This window comes from Hyperolius riggenbachi, chromosome 8, assembly GCF_040937935.1.
Source record: "Hyperolius riggenbachi isolate aHypRig1 chromosome 8, aHypRig1.pri, whole genome shotgun sequence".
Classification (NCBI taxonomy): domain Eukaryota; kingdom Metazoa; phylum Chordata; class Amphibia; order Anura; family Hyperoliidae; genus Hyperolius; species Hyperolius riggenbachi.
Window position 1 is genome coordinate 122,360,194 of NC_090653.1, and position 26,936 is coordinate 122,387,129.

Here is a 26,936-nt window from a genome sequence, read left to right on the forward strand (position 1 = left end):
GTGGACGGGAAATACCGCTTACTCTGATTTTGCGGATTACATACAAGTGAATGGGACAGACCTCCCAGAGAGAGCAGTGCACGGAGGGACTCTGCCGGCTGAAGTGTTTCCGCATGCCTTCCGACAGCTTACCGCCAGCTTTCAGTGGGAGATCTCCGCACTTGCATCGCAGCTGGCAAGATTTTTTTGAATGACCACCCAGAAGTGTAAAATACCGCTGCGGTATTTTCCCTCCAGGAGTTTTTTCGCCACAACTTTTTTATGAATAGAGCCCTATGTGTCCTTAATACATTGGCAAAGCGTTTTTTTAAAAATCACTGGTGATTGTCAGCGATCCAAAAACGCTGCCAGAATCGCTCTAATGGGTCTCAACTCAAAGGGCTCTATTCATAAAAAACTTGTGGCGTAAATACTCGTAGAGGTAAAATACCGCAGCGGTATTTTACACTTCTGGGTGGTCATTCAAAAAAATCTTGAAAGCTGCGATGCAAGAGCGGAGATCTCCCGCTGAAAGCTGGCGGTAAGCTGTCGGAAGGCATGCGGAAACACTTCAGCCGGCAGAGTCCCTCCGTGCACTGCTCTCTCTGGGAGGTCTGTCCCATTCACTTGTATGTAATCCGCAAAATCAGAGGAAGCGGTATTTCCCGTCCACATACCGCTTCCTCTAATCTTTATGAATGGCCATTTTGTTACTTTTTTCTAGATAAATCTAGAAAAACACTGGAGAAGGCGGAAATTTCTCGCTCTGCTGGGGGATTGTAGATTTTCATGCGGGAACAGCTTTTATGAATGCTCACTTTGCTAAATGAACGTGAAAAATCCGCTGTTTTGAGCGGAAAACTTGCGGTAAGGTTTTATGAATAGAGCCCAAAGACATATAACATGCAGCATTGGATGGGGGGCAGGTTGCAAATGTTATCAAGGTTTCGTTTACTGTGCACTGATACTGTCTGTAGGCTATGAATCATTGCATCTTTCAGACAGTCAAAAAATCTGATAGAGTTGCAAAAAATTTCATGACACCCCCTTCCATATGTCCCCCCCCATATGTCCCCCTCCATGCTGCCTGTTACATCTAATTACCGAGGTCGAACTCTAGCGTTCCTTCCTTCAGCCACGGGTAGTTCCTAAAACATATAGCAGCACATGCGCAGTGTAAGCCATACTGAGCCGCACAAGCGCAGTAAGAAAATCACGCATGCGCAGCGCTGACAGGCTGCGGTGGGGTTCGCTATGACTGCTCGGTAGAGAGCCCGGAGTGGGGTTTGCAGTATGAATCTCAGGGGTCTCTTCCAGGACTTCAACCCCAGGTGAGCCCGTGTGGTAAGAGGCGGAGAGATCGGCTGGAGGCGGCCGGGGATTTGTGCAGACAGCGGCCAGGGGAGGCCGAGGAGTCGGAGACACCGAATAGACCAGGCCTGCCCTGAGCAGCTATTTTCCTGGCGGCCTTGCCTTATCCAGGGGGATTTATTAAGGAGTGAGGGCTTCCAGAGATGTATCAGTCAGTCTGTCAGTATAATGTTCATGCATGTAGCAAATGTTACAGGTAGCTCCTATAAGAGAGAGGCTGGCTGTACAAGCATGACTATCCATATCCAGCACACATGAGATCTTTTTTTTATATATTTCTTATAGCGCCAACATATTATGCAGCGCTGTACAGAGAATATAGGCTCGTCACTAACTGTCCCTCAGAGGGGCTCACAATCTAGTCCCTACCATAGTCCTATGTCTATGCATGTATCATGTAATGTAGTGTAGTGTATGTCTCTATCGTAGTCTAGGGCCAATGTATGTTTTTGCGATGTGGGAGGAAACTGGAGTGCTTGGAGGAAACCCATGCAGACATGGGGAGAACATGCAAACTCCTTGCAGATGTTTACCTGGCTGGGATACAAACTGGGAAACCAGCGCTGCAAGGCATCAATTTATCGACCGTGGTTGGAATACATGATGGCTTTTCTAACCAGTTTTTACCTACCGGCTGATTTGGCTGTCTGGTCTGCAGAAGAATTCATTTCCAATCACTACCCAGGCTGTTAATTTTGTCCAGAACACTTATCGCTTGGAAGTAAATAATGAGTTGTATCCACTGGAGATTTTATCTCCAAATCCTGTTTTGAGATCCAGCTCAGGCTTTGTTCACTGCAGAGCCAGATCTCCAATGGCCAACCGGAGCAGAAGGTGCAGAGCAGATGTGTTTCCAAATTCCACCAAAGGTTTTTATGGGAAACTCATCCGCTTGTCTGGGAGAATCGTGCAAGTCGGTACTTTGCGTTAAAGCGAAACTGAGGTGGTGCAGGGGCAGATGGGAAAAAAGAGACATTCCCTGCTGCATGACATGCCTCTGTGTCACGCTGCACTCTGCCCCTCAGTGCCGCATGATCACCCCTCTAAATTGCTGACATTCTGCATTTCGACAACCTTGAGGTGAAGGGAGTGATTAAATGCCCACTGGGGGCGTTCCTGAAAACCTTGTTCCCCGATCCGGTAAAAGTGATTTAGGGCCGGTTCACATTACAAACGCGGATGGCCACGCATGCGGAACGCAACGCGTACGAACGCACGCCATACGCGTTTGTATGCGTTGCGTGGCTGATCCTATCACTGAAAAGTGAATGGGACAGCCGCGCGTTTTTGCTAAATCTGCGTGCAGCATGCGTTCCCGGACCGCATGCAGTGTGAACATCAGACAGTGCACTCTATGCACTGTCTGATGTCGTGCGTGTCGGGCCACCCGCACGCGTTTCCAAAACGCGGCTGGAAACGCGTGTAGTGTGAACGGGCCCTGAGGCCTCTTTTCCACAGGCAGTTGAACTGTGTGCTCAGCAAGCAGTTACCAGGCAGCAGCAAACAGTTGTGAGAGTTTGAGAGGCATTTCACTGCCTATCAACTGCCCGCGGAAAAGAGGCCTCAAAGGGAACCTGAAGCGAGGAAAATATTTTAAAATAAACACAACATAGCTGCAAATGAATATTATATACTAACCTCACCGTCAGTTCCTCTCAAAGGCTCACCATTTTCTTCTTAGGCCTCTTGCACACTGCAAGTGATTCCGATTCAGATTCCGCTTTTTAATCAGTTTTTATATCCGATTCAGATTCCGATTTGCAGTTTGCTCCCTGCACACTGCAAATCGGAATCTGAATCGGATGTAAAAACTGATTAAAAAGCGGAATCGGAATCGCTTGCAGTGTGCAAGAGGCCTTACAGTGATCCCTTCCAGTTCTGACAATATTTTGTCAGAACTGAAATATACCAGTTGCTGTCAGTTATATATATCAGCAGCTGTCAGTTACAACTTAATGTGCAAGGTAATGTCCATGTTTCCTTATGGCTCAAGTGGGTGATATTACAGTTTAACAGCGTGCTGACTAGGAAGCTGTTAGGGTTTAATGGCCTCTTTTAAAATGGAGGACGGAGAAATCCATTGATCACAGTGGACAAATGGGATGCAGGAGAGGAGAAAGAGATTGATTAGTAGACTACACAGGAGGTAAGTATGACCTGTGTATGGTTATTTTGACTCTTTATTTTCAGTTCAGGTTCTCTTTTAAAGGGAATGTCCGAGCAGGTTAAAAAAAAAAAAAAAACGTACCCGGTGCTCCCTCCAGCCCCTTGCAGCCAACATGTCGCACGCTGCAGCTACGCTCTCAGCTGCTGGCTCCCGGTCCCCTTCGCTGAAGAGGCCGAGGTCATGCTCTACTGTGCCTGCGCGAGCGCCGCTGTCAGTCAAGTCCATGTTCGGAGTGTACTGCGCATTTTTGGCAACGCTCAGTATTGCTATCTGTAGGGGCATCAGAGTGCATAGACTGGTGAATCGCAAAGCATGATTGCATACTGTGCATTCACGGTGCAATTCCATTCATTATAAGTAAACTGGATTGCAGCCGCATCGGTGTGAATCCCTGAACGCAGTCCCGTGCATTGCACACAGCGCAATAGTGGAAGTGAGACCTTACAGACTTTATTTACAGTGTAAGTAAAAACGAAATTGACCAAAGCAAATTCTAATGGTGGTGAGGTTGGAAGAAAGATTAAACATTTACAGAAAATACAGGATCTTCTCAAAAAATTAGCATATTGTAATAAAGTTCATTATTTTCTGTAATGTACTGATAAACATTAGACTTTCATATATTTTAGATTCATTACACACAACTGAAGTAGTTCAAGCCTTTTATTGTTTTAATATTGATGATTTTGGCATACAGCTCATGAAAACCCAAAATTCCTATCTCAAAAAATTAGCATATTTCATCCGATCAATAAAAGAAAAGTGTTTTTTTTTTTGTTTTTTTAAAGTCAACCTTCAAATAATTATGTTCAGTTATGCACTCAATACTTGGTCGGGAATCCTTTTGCAGAAATGACTGTTTCAATGCGGCGTGGCATGGAGGCAATCAGCCTCTGGCACTGCTCAGGTGTTATGGAGGCCCAGGATGCTTTGATAGCGGCCTTAACCACCCTGGCGTTCTATTAAGATCGCCAGGGCGGCTGCGGGAGGGTTTTTTTTAAATTAAAAAAAAACTATTTCATGCAGCCAACTGAAAGTTGGCTGCATGAAAGCCCACTAGATGGCGCTCCGGAGGCGTTCTTCTGATCGCCTCCGGCGGCCAAAAGTAACACGGTAGGCCGCAATGAGCGGCCTTCCGTGTTTTGCTTACTTCGTCGCCATGGCGACGAGCGGAGTGACGTCATGGACGTCAGCCGACATCCTGACGTCAGCCGCCTCCGATCCAGCCCTTAGCGCTGGCCGGAGCGCAGGGCTCAGGCGGCTGGGGGGACCCTCTTTCGCCGCTGCTCGCGGCGGATCGCCGTAGAGCGGCGGCGATCAGGCAGCACACGCGGCTGGCAAAGTGCCGGCTGCGTGTGCTGCTTTTTATTTGGTCAAAATCGGCCCAGCAGGGCCTGAGCGGCACCCTCTGGCGGTAATGGACGAGCTGAGCTCGTCCATACCGCTAAGCTGGTTAAGCTCATCCAGAGTGTTGGGTCTTGTGTCTCTCAACTTTCTCTTCACAATATCCCACAGATTCTCTATGGGGTTCAGGTCAGGAGAGTTGGCAGGCCAACTTGAGCACAGTAATACCATGGTCAGTAAACCATTTACCAGTGGTTTTGGCACTGTGAGCAGGTGCCAGGTCGTGCTGAAAAATGAAATCTTCATCTCCATAAATCTTTTCAGTAGATGGAAGCATGAACCCACTTTTGAACCAGAAACAGCGGCAGAAGCGCCTGACCTGGGCTACAGAGAAGCAGCACTGGACTGTTGCTCAGTGGTCCAAAGTACTTTTTCGGATGAAAGCAACTTTTACATGTCCGTCGGAAATCAAGGTGCCAGAGTCTGGAGGAAGACTGGGGATAGGGAAATGCCAAAATGCCTGAAGTCCAGTGTCAAGTATCCACAGTCAGTGATGGTCTGGGGTGCCATGTCAGCTGCTGGTGTTGGTCCACTGTGTTTTATCAAGGGCAGGGTCAATGCAGCTAGCTATCAGGAGATTTTGGAGCGCTTCATGCTTCCATCTGCTGAAAAGCTTTATGGAGGTGAAGATTTCATTTTTCAGCATGACCTGGCACCTGCTCACAGTGCCAAAACCACTGGTAAATGGGTTACTGACCATGGTATTACTGTGCTCAATTGGCCTGCCAACTCTCCTGACCTGAACCCCATAGAGAATCTGTGGGATATTGTGAAGAGAAAGTTGAGAGACACAAGACCCAACACTCTGGATGAGCTTAAGGCCGCTATCGAAGCATCCTGGGCCTCCATAACACCTGAGCAGTGCCACAGGCTGATTGCCCTCCATGCCACGCCGCATTGATGCAGTCATTTCTGCAAAAGGATTCCCGACCAAGTATTGAGTGCATAACTGAACATAATTATCTGAAGGTTGACTTTAAAAAAAAAACAAAAAAAACACTTTTCTTTTATTGATCAGATGAAATATGCTAATTTTTTGAGATAGGAATTTTGGGTTTTCATGAGCTGTATGCCAAAATCATCAATATTAAAACAATAAAAGGCTTGAACTACTTCAGTTGTGTGTATTTGAATCTAAAATATATGAAAGTCTAATGTTTATCAGTACATCACAGAAAATAATGAACTTTATCACAATATGCTAATTTTTTGAGAAGATCCTGTATAAATAAATTGCATGTGGGTCTGAAATTACTTTTCGTTTTTGACCTGCAGCCCCAATCAAGTTAGACCATGACTATCAATGTTTTCATTGCATACCTAGGTTTGTGACGTGGTTATCTGACAGGAATGTATTTAGTGAAAGTGTTAAATCACTTCAGCATTTTTTCCTATTTACACAAAAATTTAAATAAGCTGTTTGTATCTTTACAGTAATAAATTATTTGTTTTCATGTCTTGCAGTAAATTCCTCATCTACGCCTGCTTGTTGCTGTTCTCTGTTCTCCTCTCTTTGCGTCTTGACGGTATAATTCAATGGAGCTACTGGGCAGTATTCACGCCAATATGGTTGTGGAAGCTAATGGTGATTGTGGGGGCCTCGGTGGGCACTGGAGTATGGGCGCGGAACCCTCAGTACAGGTATTTCAATTACTACAAAGCATTGGAAACTGCTGGGTTATTTAAAGGGAACCTGAAGTGAGGGGTAAATGGAGGCTGTCATATTTATTTCCTTTTAACAATACCAGTTGCCTGGCTGTCATGATGATCTCTTTGGCTGCAGTACTGTCTGAATCACACACCTGTAACAAGCATGTGGTTAATCTTGGCATATTTTTGTCCGAAACGCCTGATCTGCATGCTTGTTCAGGGTCTATGGCTAACTGTATTAGAGGCAGATGATAAGCAGGAGGGCCAGGCAAATGGTATTGTTTAACAAGAAATATGGCAACCTTCATATCCCTCTCATTTCATGTTCCCTTTAAAGGAGAGTTGAAATTTGAATACTTTATATAGACTGCCATTTGTATTCCCTTGAAAACATATTAAAAAAACAAATACTGGTTTCCTGGCTGCAGTGCTGGCCTTTTTCTGCAGTGTCTGAGTCACACACCTGGAGAAAGCTTGCAGTAGTTGAAGTCAGACCAGCACACTTGATCAGTATACTGTACGTGTTCTCAGTGAGTGGATTAAAAAACAGAAGAGACAGTGGATCACTAAGAACAGCCAAACGAGTATCATATTTCAAAATGGGATCAAGCGTCCATCTCTGGTCGATTCCAGCCAAACTGTTATTTGTTTAGGACAAAGTTCCTAAAGGACACCTGAAGTGAGAAGGATATGGAGGCTACCATATTTATTTCCTTTTAAACAATACCAGATGACTGGCTGTCCTGCTGATCATCTGCCTCTAATACTATTAGGGTGGGTAGGGAAGGGCCATTCCGTAGGGAAGGTTGGTAGCTTTTGCTGGGTGGGCTGTATGGAGGGTACCTGCTGCTGGGTGAGAGGGAGGGTAGATTCCTGGCAGAAGTACAAGTGAAATTGCCGCTGGGAGATTTGGGCGCAGGATACAGCCTATATACGGCTTACCCTGCTCCGGCACAAGTCCTGGTGGCATTCATTACTATTGCCCCTCCAGGTCTACACGGATGGTAGGGAATGATGTAGTTCGGCTGCCAGGTATTGCTGGCAGCCGAATTACATTGTTTTAAGAGTAACTTCAGCTCCGCCTTCTGATGGCGCTGAAGTTACTCTTTGTGCGCCGATATAGCCGTAATTCTTATTATGGTCTATGGTGGTGCCGGCTGTACCCAAATCTCCTGCGCTGGATCCAGCGTGTTCGGGGAGGGTAAGTGCTTCTTCAGAGGATTGGGATGCACACTTACTCCTCACTCAGGCTGGATTGACGCAAGAGGCAGCCCTCCCCCTCCCCCTAAGCAGCTGGCTCGCTAGCAACGACTCTTAATCCCCCACCTTTTTTACTGACTTCTAAATCTGATGTTGTATGGGCAGCTTTAGTAATACTGCTGCAGTAATCCGCCATGATTCCAAGACATTTGGCCCCCAGTACTCTTTAGGGGTATTTCACACTACAATAGCTTTTTCTAATTCTAAGCACTTGAGATTTTAAAATTTCTTGCTAGTGTGTGTGTGTGTGTGTGTGTGTGTTCTCACTTGAGTGATGCAATTTTGTAAAAATAGAATTGCTTTAGCTAGAGCTTGTCAAATCAGTAGTGCTAAAAAAAGCTCTTGTAGTGTGAACTAGCCCTTAAAGGGGAACTTCAGCCTAAACAAACATACTGTCATTAAGTTACATTAGTTATGTTAATTAGAATTAGTACCAGTTGCTTGGCAGAGCTGCTAATTAGGGGTGGTCAATCAGATGCAAATCAGTTTTAGTTGGTGCAGTGTTTGTTTTTTGTTTTACCTCTGTAATATCTATATCTGTTACTAAACCTTTAACAACACCTGTTTTCACTGAGGAACCGGTCCTGCAAGCAGGTTATAGAGGTTTATATAAAGTGACCTACATCTGTGGAAGTTTAGCTTGAAGGGAGTGAGATGAGCCAGCTGTGTAATGTTCTCTTCTGAAAAGCATGCTAGCCAAGTACTTCTGTGTCACAGCTTGCAGAACCTCAGAGAGTGGTGTAAAATAACGTCCATTTGTCAGAATGAACAAGAATAGAGGCTTTATAATGCTAAGAGCTGTTATCCTTTTATTTATCAACTTTTTTAAAGAGAACCCGAGGTGTGTCTAAAGAATGTTATCTGCATACAGAGGCTGGAACTGCCTATACAGCCCAGCCTCTGTTGCTATCCCAAACCCCACTAAGGTCCCCCTGCACTCTGCAATCCCTCATAAATCACAGCCGTGCTGTGAGGCTGTGTTTACATCTGTAGTGTCAGTCTCAGCTGCTCTCCCGCCTCCTGCATAGCTCCGGTCCCTGCCCCCGTCCCTTCCCTCTAATCAGCAGGGAGGGAAGGGATGCAGGCGGGGAATGGAGTTCTGCAGGAGGCGGGGAGAGCAGCAGAGTGACACTATAGAGATAAACACAGCCAGCTCTGACAAGCTGTTTGTCAGCAGCGTGGCTGTGATTTATGAGGGATTGCAGAGTGCAGGGGGACCTTAGGGGGGTTTGGGATAGCAACAGAGGCTGGGCTGTATAGGCAGATCCAGCCTCTGTATGCAGATAATATTCTTCAAACCCACCTCGGGTTCTCTTTAAAGAGAACCCGAGGCATCCACATTGTTCAAAAGTAAATTAATTACCCAAGGAGAGGGAAGGCCGGGTATCCTCCAGAGAATCCCATGCTGTTCTCCACCACTGCCTGGGATCCTTCTTAACATCGGAGCTGAAGAGTAGTGCAGCCCTGATGTTCCTACCATTAAGCCCTCTGTGGTAATCTTCAGAGAGACAGTGCTTGGCAATAGGGGCGTGGTAAGTCTCTATAGGATCCAGAGGGCTCCCGCTTAGGTAAGTATTTACTGCTGGCGCTAAACACCCCAAATATCTCTGCAGTCACACCTCCTACACTCTGTAATCTATTTTGGGAACCAGCGAGGCGTAGTGGCTGCAATTTGGAACAGAGGTAGTTCCCCTCCCTACCCTAAAAATTTATGAAATGTAGGAGGTGTGGCAGCAAAAGTATTTCGGGGGGATTATATTAACGTTCCCACTGAGCATGCGTGTTACTCAGTGTGGAGAAGGAGGAAGTATCAGTCATGTGATACGCACCGTGAAACAAGTAGTGAACTTCCCTGACCCTGTCGGCTTGTTCCGTACTGAAGTGTGGTGGTCAGCATTATTCATGTGTACTGAATTTGAACACCAACACTATTAGTATGCATGTATGAAAGTGCTGTTGTATTTTATTACTACAGGTTTCAATATATGTTTTTCTTTCTGACTCTGCAGGGCAGAAGGTGAAACTTGTGTGGAGTTCAAGGCTATGCTCATAGCGGTGGGAATACACCTGCTACTTCTAATGTTTGAAGTTCTAGTCTGTGATCGCATTGAGAGAGTAAACCACTACTTCTGGCTGTTGGTCTTTATGCCCCTATTCTTTGTGTCTCCGGTATCAGTTGCTGCTTGTGTCTGGGGTTTCCGACATGATCGTTCTCTAGAGGTAAGTAAAACAGGTCTAATGTAAATACATACATTTATTTCTGTTGTATCTTTACAGTGCCCCATTGTCCAAACCTTGTGAAGGAAAAGCTGTTAAAAAGGTTGCTATCTTAATATTGCTCCATTCCTTGCTCTAAGCTTTGTCCAGATGCTAGATCTCCAATGTTCCATGCTGGTCATGTGCATATCTAGTGTCTGTGCAACTCTTCCAAGGCATCATTTAGAGAGCTGTCATAACAGATTTCAAAATGAACAAATACATTGCTCTTGCCACTACTCACTTACTACCTCCCCTCTTCATAGAACAGAACAGTGAGCTCAACTATAGCTGAGCAGTGTGGCAGCATAGCAATTATTACTAAAACTGTGGCAAGTGTAGGAAGTTTGACGGTTATGGTGGAGGCAAGTGTAAGGCATTTGACTTTATTGTGGCCATCATGATGGTGTACTGGTTAAAGGGACTCTGAGCAGAGCTTTAAAATGAAATGGTTAAAGAGACATACCATGTTAGAATTTGTCAGTTCTGATGCTCGTATGCTCAGCGTTATAGACGGGGTTTGCATGGCCACTCTGACTTGTATCTGTACAGCCAGGGTTGTGAAGTCGGAGCAATTTTGGGTACTCGGAGTTGGTGGTTTCATAAACTGAGGAGTCGGATGATTTTTGTACCATATCCACAACTCTAGTAAGAGTTAGACTAAGGAGTCGTAGTTGAAGAGCCATTTTGGGTACCAGGAGTCGGAGGTTTCATAAACTGAGAAGTTGGAGTATCGATTCCAAAGCCCTGTGTACAGCCACATATCCAACAAGCTGCAATGCATTGTGTGGTTTGACACCTTTCCTCTCATGGCTAGCACAAAGACCCTCAACAATTTGTTCTACAGTGGCTTTTGTGGAATGACATTAGATGGGGTATCCACTGCTTTACAGGAGCTTAGCTGACTCCCTGTCTGCTGCTGGACATATGAGCATCAGAACTGATAAATTCTAACATGGTATGTTAACTTATGATCACAACTGTTCTCAAGTCCTCTAAAACTTTACATAAGACTCGGATGTAGATATTAATTCTATTTATAGCATGCCCTGCAATGGGTACATGAGCACTGTGCTTTAAAGTGTACCTAAGATGTTTAATAGGGGTGTATTTATATTTACCTGGGGCTTCCTCCAGCCCCATGAGGTGCCTGGAGTCCCTCGCCATCCTCTCCAGCTATCTCCACTGGTAATCTGGCCAGTTGCACTCTTCTGTGCATACCCGTCCCCGAATCAGAGCGCAATGACAGTGAAGGGGCCTGACTACAGGGGGCTGGAAGAAGGCACAGGTAAATTAAACTGGGCAGATTTGTTTGACTTTAGGTACCCTTTAACCTGCTGGGAGTTCTGATTCTGCGCAGCCGGAGGGCTGCGCATGGTTTTTTATACCTATTATTATTATTATTATTATTATTATTATTATTATTATTATTTTTTTTTTTTAATCATGTAGCTAGCCTAGCGCTAGCTACATGATACCCCCCCTCCCTGCCGAATCCCTCCCACCCTTCCAATCGCCGCCGGCGCCTATGCCCGTCAGGAAACCCGTTCTGAACGGGATTTCCTTGAGAGCTTTCCCCCACGCGACGAACGGAATGACGTCATCGACGTGACGTCATAGGGAGTCCCGATCCACCCCTCAGCGCTGCCTGGCACTGATCGGTCAGGCTGCGCACGGGGTCTGGGGGGCCCTATTACGCGGCGGGCAGCGGCGGATCGGCGGCGATCGGAGAAACACGCAGCTAGCAAAGTGCTAGATGCGTGTTTCAAAAAAAATTATTCAAATCGGCCCAGCAGGGCCTGAGAGGTGGCCTCCGGCGTCTCTGGACGAGCCTAGCTAGAACGCTAGGGAGGTTAAGCCTTTTACACATTCTACAATACTGTTGTCTCTTATGTTTGTTTTTTAATTATTAGGGTCACCATTGTGGGAATTGGGAATGAGCGCTATACAGACACGCTCTTCAGCTATAAACGATTTAGTGACGTCCTACAGTGTGGGGGAGGAAAGGATAAAAAGGAAATCTTTTGTAGTCGACATTCTTGGCTTCCTTCCCCTTTTCTCATTTTTACCCTTTCCCTCTGCATTTGCCTCCTCCTGTTGGTGCTCGTCCCCTTTGTTGCATGCATGCTTCATAAACCGTACATGTTCACTCTAAATTTAGTAAGCAAATCAACCTTCCTAATTGATCGCTTAAATACTGAAGCATGTATGGCCACTTTAAAGCAATCCTGAATTGAATAATAAACTAAAGCTACTTACCTCAGTAGCGTGAAGCCTCTGGGTAGTCCAGAGGCTTTGCAGATCCTCCCACAGGCCACAGCTTGAATAGGTACTTATGTATCTTGTGGCCAGGAGGAAGGCTGTGAATGCAAATGCCCAGTGGAGGGAAGTACAAGTGCTTTCCTCTACTGGTCATGCATGGGCCATACTCGTGCATACCCAGTGCTGTTGAGCAGGTCCACAGGCCACAGCTTGAATAGGTCCTTCTGTATCTTGTGGCCAGGAGTGTGCCGCTGTGAATGGGTACATCCACACTGGGCATCTGTGAGTATGGTACGCAAATGCCCACTGGAGGAAAGTACAAGTGCTTTCCTCTACTGGTCATGCGTGGGTCATACTCGCACATACCCAATGCGGTTGTGCTCGTGGCAAAAAGAAACTTGTTTGTCCAGCTTGGTTGCATAGGTTTAGAGGCATCCATTGATGGAATGGTGGGTGTAAGGGGATGCAGGAAGCCTCTGGGCTATCCAGAGGTTTTCCACTACTGAGGTAAGTATTTTTTATTTCACTTCAGGATTGCTTAAAAAGCTGGCCAGACACTGGTCAATGTGGCCCAACAGAGGGATCTGTCTGATTGAATCATTCCACACTACACACAGATTTTCAATAGGTTTTAGCATGAAATCCATCGAAACTCTGTGCACTGCCTGCCTGGTCCCCAGGTCTTTTGAACCCACCCCTGGCTGCGCTCTCACCTGTCTGCTGCACGTCTTCTCCGACAGGTTTTCCTTCTTGTCTGAGTTAAAGGGAACTGAAACTGAGGAGGATATGGATCTTTCCTTTTAAAATACCAGTTGCCTGACTCTCTCCTGCTGATCCTCTGTAAGGGCCCGTTTCCACTAGTGCGGTGCGAATCGCTGGGATTCCACCGCTGACAAAATCGCATGCGGATGCGATTCCGCATGCGATTTTTGCCGCGATTTCGCATGCGATTTCGCATAGGCAGGCTATCAGCGATTTTAACCATGTCACTGCCTGGCTCAATGTACATTAGTTTTAGTGCGAATTCGCACGCGAAATCGCGGCAAAAAACGCATGTGCGATTTCCCCTATTAAATACATTGCCTGCGAATCGCCTGCATTCCACACGCAGGCGAAATCTGCAGGCCCTACCGTGCAGAAAAATCCTGCACAGAAAAACGCACCAAAAAACTGACAAGTGGAAACAGTCTCATCCACTTGTATTGGTTATGCGAATCCGCATGCAGACAACGCATGCGAATTCGCTCTAGTGGAAACGGGCCCTAATACATTTAGCTACAGCCCCTCAAGAAGTGTGCAGATCAGGTGCTCTGACTGAAGTCAGACTGCATTAGCTGCATGCTTGTTTCAGGTCTGTGATTCAGACACTACTGCAGCCAAAGAGATCAGCAGGACTGCCAAGCATCTGGTATTGTTTAAAAGGAAACATTCATAGCCTTCTCAGTTAAGGTCCCCTTTAAGTGTAAGCTCCACTTCTGCGTTGGTAATCACGAAATCTAACACCTCTAGCGATGTGCTCCCGACCTGCCACCCATTAAACAAAATTTCCATCCAACACAATCAATCAGGAATAGTTTGCTGCATCGATTTTCTAGCCTTTTTTTCCTCCTTTTGTGTTTTGCAGTTGGAAATCTTGTGTTCCGTAAACATTCTGCAGTTTATATTTATTGCACTAAAACTTGACGACATCATCCGTTGGCCCTGGCTGGTAAGCATTTCTTCTTTGTCTTGATGTAAGCCATATGCATCTGCCACAGCTTCAACATTTTTGTGCAGCTGAAGATTAATTAGCTGCATATGTGATTTTCATGCCTGGTTTAACCCTTCTTTCTCTCTGTAGGTGGTGTGTGTGCCACTGTGGATCCTGATGTCCTTCCTATGTTTGGTGGTTTTGTATTATATCGTGTGGTCTGTCCTTTTCTTGCGATCCATGGATGTCATAGCTGAGCAGAGACGCACGCATATCACCATGGCAGTCAGCTGGATGGCTATAGTGGTGCCATTACTTACTTTTGAGGTATATATTGTAAAAGTCCCTTCCTGTCTTAAAAGATAGCACGGTTACAAGGCAAAAGTAATAAAATTTCACTTTATAGCACGCCTGCCATCATATACTGTAGGCTTAGGTAAACCATCAAATAAGTTTTATCTCATCTGTGCTGCTGTAGTACAGCAGCCAAGAGCTGCCATTGCTAGTTGCACTCAGCAGCACTCTGAAGCCTATTCAGAAAGCAGCGATCTAATGAGCCGGTTCACACTAGAGCGGATGCAAAACAGAAATGGTAAGCGCACCCGCTAGGCGGTTGCGTTCCATCCGTTTTGCATCCGCTTGCATTCAAATTCCCTGCTTCAATCACGTCCGCCCGTACACATCGCCGCTCACCTGTCCCGGCGCTCAGTCCTTCCATATTCAGCCTGGAGGCAGGCAGGAGCGTGGGGCACTCCAAAGGCTGCATTAGGCCAATTCTCCCTAGCAACAGAGAGAATTTTCATTGGTCCACCATGAACCAATGAGAATTCTCCCTGTTGCTGAGGGTTCTAATTGTTTTTTTGCAGCCTAATGGAGATCCCCGTGCTTTGTTGACCAACAGGCTGTGTAGGAGAGACTGATTGGTGACAGGACACATACGTTTTATGTTGCAGCGTTTCGAAAGCGGATGCGGCAACTAGCCTAGTCTCAGTCGATAGCTAACTGTTAGCAATAGGAATTGCACGCGGTAACCACATCAAATGTGAACCAGCCTATTGATTGACACAGGGGGGAAACCATGTGTAATTGCCTCAAGTGTTACTGGTGCCTTAAAGGATCCCCGAAATGACATGTGACAAGATGAGATAGACATGGGTATGTACAGTGCCTAGCACACAAATAACTATGCTGTGTTTCTTTTTTTCTTTCTCTGCCTGAAAGAGATAAATATCAGGTATGTAAGTGGCTGACTCAGTCCTGACTCAGACAGGAAGTGACTACAGTGGGACCCTCACTGATAAGAAATTCTCCCTTTTTTTAATCTTTCTTGCTCTCAGAAGCCATTTTCTGCTAGGAAAGTGTTTTTTAGTTGGAATTTCTTATCAGTGAGGGTGTGTGCTAGGCACTGTACATACCCATGTCTATCTCATGTCACATGTCACTTCGGGTACCCTTTAAGGATCAATAGGTAGTGTAGAACAGCTTGTCGACATCCGCCAACTGCTTGTTAACCATTAATACTAGTCTCAGGTTGTATATATCTATGGTAAAAGGAGAGCACATAGTGTAGAAACACTGATAGCGTATCAGTGAGGAAACATTTGTAATTATTCAAAGTTTACCAATTTGTATGAAAATCAGTGCCGCAACAAGCATGCTCGATTGATGGTTTGATCAATTTTGGTCTAATATCAAGCATGCTGGAAAATCTTGGTCCGACGTCGATTGTGTGCATGGCAGTAGCGGCGTGCGATATATTGATGTACGTGACAGACCGTCACTTACTGTCCCCCTAAGTGTAAATCAGTAATCGCTTAAAATGTTGATAGCTTGTGTTTTGAAAATGTTATTATTTCTTAGCAATCAAACTTTGGAAAAAATTGGCATGTGTAGATTCGGTCAAATAACTTTGATCTTTTTTCTGTAGATTTTACTTGTACATCGACTGGATAGCCATAACACCTTCTCATACATCCCAATCTTTGTCCCTCTGTGGCTTTCATTGATTACACTGATGGCAACAACCTTTGGCCAGAAAGGAGGAAATCACTGTAAGTAATAAGTATTCGTGCAGATTTATGTCAAAGCAAACCTGTCACTGATAGAAAAACCTTCTAGGACTGGAGGGGCTGCCTGTGGGAGATCTTCAGAAACTTGGGGGACTGTAATATGGAAATGCCAATATACCTCCAAAAGGATTCATTAAAAGGAATCTCCACTTTCTTTAAAGCAGAGTTCCCCAACCCTGTCCTCAAGGCCCACCATGCACAGGTGGAATAATTAGTGACTCACCAGAACTAATTAACTACCTTTGTGGATTTCTACAAAACATGCACTGTTGTTAAGCCCTGAGGAGAGGGTTGAGGATTACTGCTTTAAAGGATACCCTAGGTGGAAAAAATAAATTTTTTTACTGACCTGGAGCTACTCCCAGCCATTGTGCCGCTTCCCCTCAGAAAGATCTGTGCCCAGAACTCTGGTCAGGGCCATTGTTTACGCACTGTCAAGTCCGTGTGCCTCCTCCCATATTGTCCATGCTCCCCTGTGGCTGGGAATGTTATGATCAATTCACAAAACAACGTAAGCGCAGAACGATACCAGTGACTGGAACTCAATCAAGGAGCTGCATGGTCACGTGTACGCAGATGGAAAACTTTTGAGTAAGGATAACGGCACACTGGAGGGGATCAGGTGGACTTCTGAGGGACCTGATAGACTGTAGGGGGCTAAAGGAAGCCCCAGGAAAGTCAATGTGAACATTGTCAGTGGGCACGCTTTGGCAGTACCATAGACCACAATGCAAATTGTAGCTATTGTGCGCCCGTGGGGGGGGGGGGGGGTTATTTTGGATGCGGGGGCTTGGCATTCATTTGGCCATGCATACACAATGGTAATGAGTTTGGCTAAATTGTAGCTGAACTCAAATAACAGTTAACAGTAGGTGCATCGCATACAACGGTAATTAATGGTGGGGCAGCAGTGAAATAGGTAATATAGCGGCTCAAGGAACTGCAATTAGTTCTGGTTCACAGTAGCTGAACTGATAGAGAGGTAACAGTAGCATTTAGATCTTTTGTGAGTTCAGCAAACTAAAATAGCGGCAGGTTCATAGGGCGAGTTTAAAGTAGTAGGGACGCCGGTAGCCAAACCCCAAGTGTTAGGTTACTGTTGGTGTAGAGATGAGAGGGTAGTGTTAGGGTTGGAAGGGGGGGGGGGGGGAGTTAGTATGAAGCTAGCTTTACCCATAATCATTGTAAATATAAGCAGGTTTACCATTAACCCCTGCAATGTATAGAGCTGAACTGAACCAATAGTGGAGGTTCATGCCAGATCCTGTCTCTTGCTGATAGCCCATCATTTTCCTTGAAAATTGATATTTACCTATCGGTATTTAGCCGGGTGGGGCGAGATGAAAGAATGCAGGGCCTGTGCTTCTATGCGTAACTCTGCTTACAGCATAGGAGGAGGTGAGCTGATAACAGCCGGGTGCTCACCAAAACTAGCCGGGTGGAGCACCTGGCTAAAAGAGACTGGGGAGAACACTGCTATCGCACTGTGTTGAGGTTTGACCTTCATGGGGCAATGCATTTTTTAGTGCTAACACTGGGGAAAAAATATTCCCCTTCCCTCAACACATCCACCCCAGCAGTTGATCTAACTTATTCAGACTGAAATTTTTCATCCTGTGTTCTTCAGCTTTAACTTGGATTTCCTTCAAATTGCTTTAATCGCTTTGCTATGGATGGTATTAATTGCATAGTAATACAGTCAATCCATTGTTGACAAATGTCAAGTCTTGCTTTCTGGTTAGGCAAGTGAACATAAGGTGTATCTCATGTTGCTGCACAATTATTAAAATGATGCATATACAGGACTCATTTTTCCCCCAAAAATACAGATCAAGAAAAGCAGGGCTGTGGAGTCGTTACAAAAATAATCTGACTCCGACTCCTCAGTTCATGAAACCACCGACTCAGACTCCAGGTAGCCAAAATTGCTCCCAACTCCACAGCTCTGAAGAAAAGATCACCCTTTCTTAAAAATACCAAAAGGGCACCTGAACTGACACTAAACCTATACAACTACACAACCAACCTATAGGATGGGGGTTCTTATACTTGCCTTGCCAGATTGGATGGGGTCCCCTTCTTAAAGGACTTACGAGGCCAAAATCTGCCCCCAAAACGTAAAAAAAGTTAACTACCTGCATGACTTTGTAAAGCACGGAGGACGCCGTCCGCGCCCTCCGTGCCGTTCCGCCTGGTCCCCTCTGCTCAATAGCCCCCCGAAAGGCTGCGACCCCACGGTCGGGGTCGGTATCTGCAGCCCGCATAAAGATGGCCGCCGGAGCTGGCCACGGCTGCGCAGTCCGCATAGCCGCTACTGCGGCTGCGCAGCTCTAGGGCCAACACCCCGATCCACGTAACAGGCAGCGTGTATCGGAGGGTTGGCCCTAGAGCTGCACAGCCGCAGTAGCGGCTATGCGGACTGCGCAGCCGTGGCCAGCTCCGACGGCCATCTTTATGCAGGCTGCAGATACCGACCCGGACTGTGGGGTCGCAGCCTTTCGGGGGGCTATTGAGCAGAGGGGACCAGGCGGAACGGCACGGAGGGCGTGGATGGCGTCCTCCGTGCCTTACATAGTCATGCAGGTAGTTAACTTTTTTTACGTTTTGGGGGCAGATTTTGCCCTCGTAAGTCCTTTAAAGGAGTCATCAGGTGAATTAAGAAAAAAAAAAAAAAAGTCTTTACTCACCTGGGGCTTTCTCCAGTCCCTACCAGCCGACTGTCCCACGCTGTCACCGGTCTCCCTTCTCAGTCCGGAAGCCGACACCGAGGTCGTCCGCACTGCGCATGGTTCGAACCGCCGCTGTCAATCAAGCCTACGTTGGTGTTGGTGTTTAGAGTCCACCAAGAGAATAGCACAATATAAATGTTATGTGTTTTGTGCCATACTGTCCCCATTTGACGAAGGAGCATCAAGCTCTGTCTGTCCTGTGCTCCCTGTAATTTTGGCAGTTGCTCTCAGCTGTGCACAGCAGCTGTGCCAGGAGCATTTTGGGCATGTGTACTGTAGTGTCACTTGTTGCAAATAAAGGTGACTATTTTGAAGAGCATGGTTATTTTCTGTGCCCAATATCTTTTAGTTCTATTAGGTCAAAGGTAAATGGTGTAAAGGGGAAAGTACAGTGGCCTTCTATCAGGGGCTTACAAGTAGGCAAAACACAAACTTTTGGGCCTAATTTTTAGGCTTGTATGCAACACATTGGCCTTTTGTTACCCATATTCTAAATATATTTTTTCCTAGGGTGGTTTGGTATACGGAAAGACTTCTGTCAGTTCCTGTTGGAAATATTCCCATTCCTCCGGGAATATGGCAACATTTCATATGACATCCATCATGAGGACAGTGAAGATGCAGAGGAAACGCCTGTTCCAGAACCACCTAAAATAGCTCCTATGTTCCGGAAAAAAACTGGCGTGGTCATTACACAAAGCCCGGGCAAATACGTTGTGCCTCCTCCTAAACTGAATATTGATATGCCAGATTAAAGTCCTTTCAACAGGAAGAACTCGTCAGCTTGAAGGCAAAATCAGCCATTTACTATGAGAACAGACTGCATACGCTACTGACCTCACTTTACTTTTGTTTTTGTTTTTTTTTGCTTTTGTTGTTTTTATAAACTTTACTTCTATAATGCAGCATAACCTCACATGTCCGTGTGGCTGCATTGAAGATCTTCTATCCCTGACCGTGTCAGCTTAGCTAACAGACGAGTCATTAGCTATTTCCTACATACTTGGGACTCCAGATGAATGTGAGTGATGTGTACAGACCTACAGTATATGAGCAACAAACCGATGTAGCAGAACATCTCTTGGCAAATTGTATTTATTTTCAGTGCAAACTGAGTATGCCATGCTAACTTGTCCAGCATGCAAAGAATCATGTAATTCATGAATCCAGACAACCAGGTCTAATGAATTGTACGTATGATCTTGTGCACATCGGACAAATGTAATATACATTAATGAAATTGATAATTTGCAGATAGCAAAAACAGATACAATTTGCAGAATTTGCCACATCTGTGTGTAAAGTCGCTTATCTCTAATATGAATTGTTTATTGTAACGTGCCTTTTGGCATACTTGTAAAATCTTTTCTATGTTTAATGTGCAGCTATTGTGCAAGGAACCTTTTTGCTTTGGACAAAAATCTTTCATTGCCTACTTTATACCACTAGTGTATTTTATGAAAACTGATAGGTTAGGGTGGCCACTAACGATCCAAGCTTTTTCAGCCAATCTTACCAAATCTATGTAGTGGAAGAGTAAACTGAGTGAATAGATACGATAGGCAGTCCCTTTATATTACATAGAAATGGTAAGATTGGATGAAAAAGATTGGATCGTTAGTGGCCACCCTTAGAGTAATCTTCCACTCTAAATTCTAATTGTAGCCTTGCTATCTGTGTAGGAACACACAGGAATCGCTCTACCAACTCCTTCATTTCAGTGGGTTCAGGACCCAGTTTCGTGTCCTATGCCACCTGCAGGGGAAACGTAGTGCAGCTAGGCTGTCCACATACTATGATGCATCAAGCACTTACCTGTTTTAAAAGCTGGATAGAAGGCATAGTGAATAGAAGCAGTAGCTGAGGGATTTTCGCTCACAAAATTAGAGGAGGAAGTAACCTTTGTTATAGCTTGGGGAACTGGTAAAATATGAATATAGTCTGGAAGATCCATTTAAAGAGGATCTCCTCACTGAATCAGCTGATGCAGTAAAGGGGAGGGGATTGTAGAATGAAAGGGGGCTTTAAGAAAATTTAGTCTTAAAGGAAAATCCTTACGTGTGAATCGTCCAATGGGGGTGGCCGTTCTTTTCTTTGAGGCATGAGCTTAATACCGCAGTGACAGATTGGACTGCCTTAAATGTTGTTGACAGTTTTAGGCTTTCATAAAAATTCCCTAGAAGTTTGTTTTTGTTTTAAGAACCGCCCCTAACACCATCTTAAGGTCGACCATCCGATTTGATAATTCTAATCGAATCTGATAAAAATCCTGTGCCGGGAAGACCATGGCCCGATTGACGATGCAACCAATTTTAGGCTGAAATTGATTGCATGTATTGATCGGACATGCTGGAAAATCTCAGGTGACATGCTCGATCAGGTGCACGGTGGTAATGGCTTGTGATATCAGGACGAGTGATGAAACCCCAAGCACTGTGCACCCCCCAGTGTTTTATGCGTGTTTCCCCCATTGTCCGTGCAGTTATACTTTCCCTGTCCGCCATCCACGCTGAGTGATTTCTGCATTCAGACCCCATGTGACAACCAGCATGTAGCTCCTGTGTGTTGTGTGTATGCTAAACCGCTGGCTACTTCATGGGGGTGCAAATGGGGAAGGGAGGACACGGACGGCAGCAGGTGAAGTATAACTACACGGGAACCTGGGATGGGGTATATAATTAAAACACAGCGATGCGGTGTTACAAGGTTAATTCCTACAAGATTTCAGGCTGAAATTGATTGGGAATCGGCCTGTTTTATGGCAGCGAACAGATCTCTCTCTCTCTCTCTCTCTGATCAGAGAGAGATCTGACCCTTGTTCGATCGGCAACCAAAATTGCTAAATGTATGGGCACATTTTACAGACCCTTACCTGCTTTTGTGTATTAGATATTCAGATAGGGCATATGCTTATACGCTTCATTACATTTTTCTAAATCCTCAGCAAGCTCTACTCTTGCTATAATGGAAGAACACTGCAATCCTGTTATAGCGAGGGCTGTTGTGAGTAGTAGCAGAATTGCACTAATACACCACATTGCTTGTAGAGTTACTGCAGTAAGTCCTTTATCCTTGTCAGTGGTGCAGGATGCCAGATATCCTTTGTTTATTATTAAACATTAGGAGTTTTGAAATGATTATACCAGGCACTTTCTTCAAATAACTCGTTACGGAGCCTTGTCAGTATGTACAGAATTGAATTGTATGAAAAAAGGATAAAAATGTTCGATCTCAAATGGATTGTTGTATAATCAGAACAGTAACCAAAAAGAAAACAGTCGCCTCTCTAGCATACAATAGAAGATCAAACAAAATACAAATTGATGGTTTAAAGGGACCCAGAGCACTCATTAAAAATGAAATTGTGACTTACCTGGGGCTTCCTCCAGCCCACTGTAGGCCGCAGGTTTCCCAGCGTTCTCCTGAATCCTCTCCTGGCTGGTGGCTCCGTTATGGTACGACTTCCTGGTTTGCTGATGCGCGTCATCACGCCAGCCAGTGTTAGAGTCCTGTGCATGCGCGGTTCAATATTAGAGAACCGCGCATGTGCAGGACTCACACCGGCCGGCATGATGACACAGATTGGCAAAGCGGTAAGCAGGTCTTACTACTTCAGGCCGAAGTCGTACCATAACGGAGTCGCCAGCCAGGACCGGGAGAGGAGCCAGGAGGACATCGGGGGACTTGCGGTCTACAGTGGGCTGGAGGAAGCCTCAGGTAAGTCACAATTTAATTTTTAATCAGTGCTCAGGGTCCCTTTAAAGAGACACTGAAGCGAAAAAAAAATGATGATATTATGATTTGTATGTGTAGTACAGCTAAGAAAAAAAACATTAAGATCAGATACATCAGTCTAATTGTTTCCAGTACAGGAAGAGTTGAGAAACTCCAGTTGTTATCTCTATGCAAAAAAGCTATTAAGCTCTCCGACTAACTTAGTCGTGGAGAGGGCTGTTATCTGACTTTTATTATCTCAACTGTAATTGAACTGTTTACTTTTCCTCTGCCAGAGGAGAGTTCATTACTTCACAGTCTGCTCTGAAAGACTCATTTTGAATGCTGAGTGTTGTGTAATCTGCACATATTATAGAGTGATGCAATGTTAGAAAAAACACTATATACCTGAAAATAAAAATATGAGAATATTTTCTTTGCTGCTAATCTTCTAGTAATTATTCATAGTACACAACCAATTCATTATATCATATATTTTTTTTCGCTTCAGTGTCTCTTTAAGGTCCTGTTAGTCTTAGTTTTGAGTGTTAACATAACGTTTAATTACAATAACCATAATCATACATGATACAGCATAAATAATAGTCCTCAGTACACGCTAATCAAATGTGAATTGCCTAACGCGCGTTTCGCCAGCAATAGCATGGTGGCTTCTTCAGTGGCATACTTTCTCTAGATTCCCAGTTGGTGAGTGAAGGATGGTTTAAAAAATATCTGCAGCATCAAACACAGAGGCATACAATTAGTCCAGTAAGTGGCTGGATAGGGTACTAGTTAAAGGGAAGGTTCAGGGAATGCATAAAAAAATAAAAATCTAAATCCACTTACCTGGGGCTTCCTTCAGCCCGTGGCAGGCAGGAGGTGCCCTCGGCGCCGCTCCGCAGGCTTCCGGTGGCGAGCCCGACCTGGCCAGGCCGGCTGCCAGGTCGGGCTTCTTCTGCGCTCCAAAGTGCGTGTCACTCGTGTGCCCTGACGTCATCGGACGTCCTCTGGGCTGTACTGCGCAGGCTCAGTAGTTCTGAGCCTGCGCAGTACAGCCCGGAGGACGTCCGATGACGTCAGCGCGCACGAGTGACGCACTTTGGAGCGCAGAAGAAGCCCGACCTGGCAGCCGGCCTGGCCAGGTCGGGCTCGCCGCCGGAGACCACCTGGAGCCTGCGGAGCGGCGCCGAGGGCACCTCCTGCCTGCCACGGGCTGGGGGAAGCCCTAGGTAAGTGGATTTGGATTTTTATTTTTTTATGCATTCCCTGAACCTTCCCTTTAAGGGCTCTGCCTCTGAAACAGACCTGGGTTTAAATCTTGGCTCTTCCTGTTCAGTAAGCCTATTCAGTAGGAGATGTAACACTGCAACTGTCTATAGAGAGTGCCCTAGTACAGTAGTTGAAGCTCTGGCACTTTGAGTCTGCCAGGAGAAAAGTGCAATATAAATGTTCTTTGTCTTTTGTCTGCTAATGAGCTTACTGGACTAATTGTATGTCTCTGTATTTGATGCTGCAGATATATTTTTTTTAAACCGCCCTCACAAACTGCAAATCTAGAAAAATGCCACTGAAGAAGCGATTATGCTAAGGGTGGTGAACCGTGCATTAGGCAATTCACATGTGATTAGCGTGTACTGAGGATTTTTTTATGCTGTATCATGTATGATTATTTATTGTTCTAATTAAAAGTTACATTTTACACTCACAACTGAGACTAATAGGCCCTTAAACCCTCAATTTGTATTTTGTTTGATCTTCTATAAAATGAATTGTACTCAACATTCCAGGAAATGCAAATGAGGCCCTGTTCACAGTTTTCAGTTGCGTTGCAGAATTCTGCATGTCAACCCGCTGCCCATACAATTCTATGGACTGTTCACAGTACTGCGTTGTAACTGAACACGTTATTGTAACTAGCTGCATGCAGGCTTTGAATTAAAGTTTGTGCACCGTGAACATGCCCATAGAATTATATCTATCAGAAAAAGGAGAGAGAAGAGAGCGCCTCTGGTGCAATACCTTTAACCTCCCTGGCGGTATGATTTGTGCGGCTGCGCGGCCGCAGGAGGGTTTTTTCACTTTTTTTTTTAGCATGTAGCTAGCCTAGCGCTAGCTACATGCTCCCCCCTCTCCCTGCGGCGTGTCCCCCTACTAACCGATCGGCGTCGCTTGCCCATAAGGAAATCCTGTTCTGAACGGGATTTCCTTGAGGGCTTCCCCCGTCGCCATGGCGACGAACGGAGTGATGTCATCGACATCGTGACGTCACAGGGAGTCCCGATCCACCCCATAGAGCAGCCTGGCGCCGATTGGCCAGGCTGTACAAGGGGTATGCGGGGAGGGGGGGCCATGGGTAGCGGCGCATCGGCGGTGGGCGGCGGCGATCGCAACAAACACACAGCTAGCAAAGTGCTAGCTGCGTGTTTGAAAAAATATTATGCAAATCTGCACAGCAGGGCCTGAGGAATCCTCCGTGGCGGCTTACCCCGTGCTGGACACGGGGTTACCGCTAAGGAGGTTAATTCAGTTTGCAAATAGCAAAAGAAATGCACATACACGATTGCATAAATTTGCAAGCATATCTCACATGCTCAATGTTCCACTCCTCGGACGTTGACCGTGGCCAGTGGGGGACATCAACAAGGGTCCGTGGTAGGTCTGGAGTCCAGGCAAGCTCCGTGTGCTTGGTTATAATGGTGCGTTTCGACACGCCAGTGTGTCTTTGTCAAGTCAGTATCCTGACTTGACAAAGACACTGGTGTGTGGAAATGCAAATTTATGCGATCTTGTATGTGCATTTCTTTTGCAATTTGCAAACTGAATTAAAGGTATTGCACCATAGAGGTGCTCTGTTCTCTCTCCTTTTTCTGATACAGACACTTGTCAAATACAACCGCTGAGAGAGCTGCTCTGGATGCTACTTTTCCTCCTTTCATTATCTGACACTGGCATTGGAGAACTGATTTACTTTGGACATAATATCCTTTATTCCTGGTTGTAACACACAGCGCGCATATATTTATCTATTCCATAGATTTATATGGGCAGTAAATTATGTATAATTATTTTGCACTGCAACTGAGCACTGTGAACTAGGCCTAAAGGTGAATCGGAGCCTTTTCCTTCCTGGACCTGTGAAATTTTCATCTTGGGAGCAATTCTTTGCTCAACAGGAGATGAGGCCTTTCAATTCATTTGTTGGCTGTGGGTGGGATTGTTCCTAAAGGAACCCTTCAAGGACAACGAGAGTGATATGGAGGATGCCATATTTATTTCCTTTTAAACAATACCAGTTACCTGGCAGCCCTGCTGATCTATTTGGCTGCAGTAGGGTTTGAATCACACTTGAAACAGCTAATCCAGTCAGATCTGACAGTAATGTCAGAAACAACTGATCTGCTGCATGCTTGTTCAGAGTATATGGCTAAAAGTAGAGGCGGAGGATCAGCAGGATAGCCAGGCAACTAGTAATGTTTAAGTTGAAATACATATGGCAGCCTCCATATCCCTCTGTTTACAGTTGTCCTTTAAATTTAGTGTAGGTGGCCAGATTAAAAAAGATTTATCACCAGGCATGGAAAGCTGAAGAGAAAGTAAAGCAGTTACCTATATCAACCAATCGTGCATCGGCTGATAAATATTCTGATTGGTTGTTTTAGGAAGTTGTGCCCCTTTTGCTCTGGTTTGAGGTTGCCATACACAATACTTTTTTTCCTGGTTGATTGTAATGTTTAAAAAAAAAATCAGACCAATGTATCAAAGTGTGCGCAATGTTTCCCACAATTATAAAAAAAGAAAAAGCTCAGAAAAAATGCTTTGGTGTCTAAATCAAGACTTTTAAAATCTATGCATCATGCACTTTTCTAAAAAACTGATCAGAATTTTCCATGGTGGTAATTAAAAAAAATCAAACTGGGAAATTTGATCACATTCCTTGAGTGGAGAAAATTTAAAAACATTTTTTTTGTACAACTGATTGTTTTTATTGAAAAGGGAAAATCAAAGTCTTTACTGTGGCTACTTGTACTGTGCCCCTGCCACAGAAAGCTGAAGGTGTTGTAAGGCTGCATATACAGCTTTTTACATATTGTTACTTTCCTGACTAGGCCGCGTGCTGGTGGAGATTAGGGATGGTAAATGGGATGCAAATACTGTAACTTCGAGTTGATACATCATTATGCAAATTTATGCAGATTGAAAATGAACCAATCCTATCCTGCTGAGGTAAAATTTGATCCATTTCCAAGCTGCATACATTTCCATACAAAATTTGCATAATCCTGCATCAACTTGAAATTATTAGCATATCACTGATCATCCCTATTGGAGACGCAAGCTTCTTGTAAGTATTGCAGCCACGCTTGTTTGTATAGTATTTATAA

At 45.1% G+C, this 26,936-nt stretch overlaps 1 protein-coding gene across 1 annotated transcript; it reads left to right on the forward strand.

Moving 5' to 3' along the window:
- Positions 1-1,193: 1,193 nt before the first annotated feature.
- On the forward strand, positions 1,194-23,362 carry TMEM185A (transmembrane protein 185A). Its single transcript, XM_068251018.1, has 7 exons — positions 1,194-1,310; positions 6,386-6,562; positions 9,841-10,051; positions 13,974-14,057; positions 14,190-14,366; positions 15,967-16,090; positions 19,348-23,362. The coding sequence occupies exons 1-7, from the start codon at positions 1,273-1,275 to the stop codon at positions 19,590-19,592; spliced, it is 1,056 nt and encodes a 351-aa protein (XP_068107119.1). The 5' UTR covers positions 1,194-1,272; the 3' UTR covers positions 19,593-23,362.
- Positions 23,363-26,936: the final 3,574 nt, after the last annotated feature.

Coding starts and splice junctions, on each gene's coding strand:
- TMEM185A (XM_068251018.1), top strand. CDS start 1,273: ATGAATCTCAGGGGTCTCTTCCAGGACTTCAACCCCAG. Junction 1,311..6,385: donor TTCCAGGACTTCAACCCCAG/GTGAGCCCGTGT, acceptor CATGTCTTGCAG/TAAATTCCTCATCTACGCCT. Junction 14,367..15,966: donor TGCCATTACTTACTTTTGAG/GTATATATTGTA, acceptor TTTTTTCTGTAG/ATTTTACTTGTACATCGACT.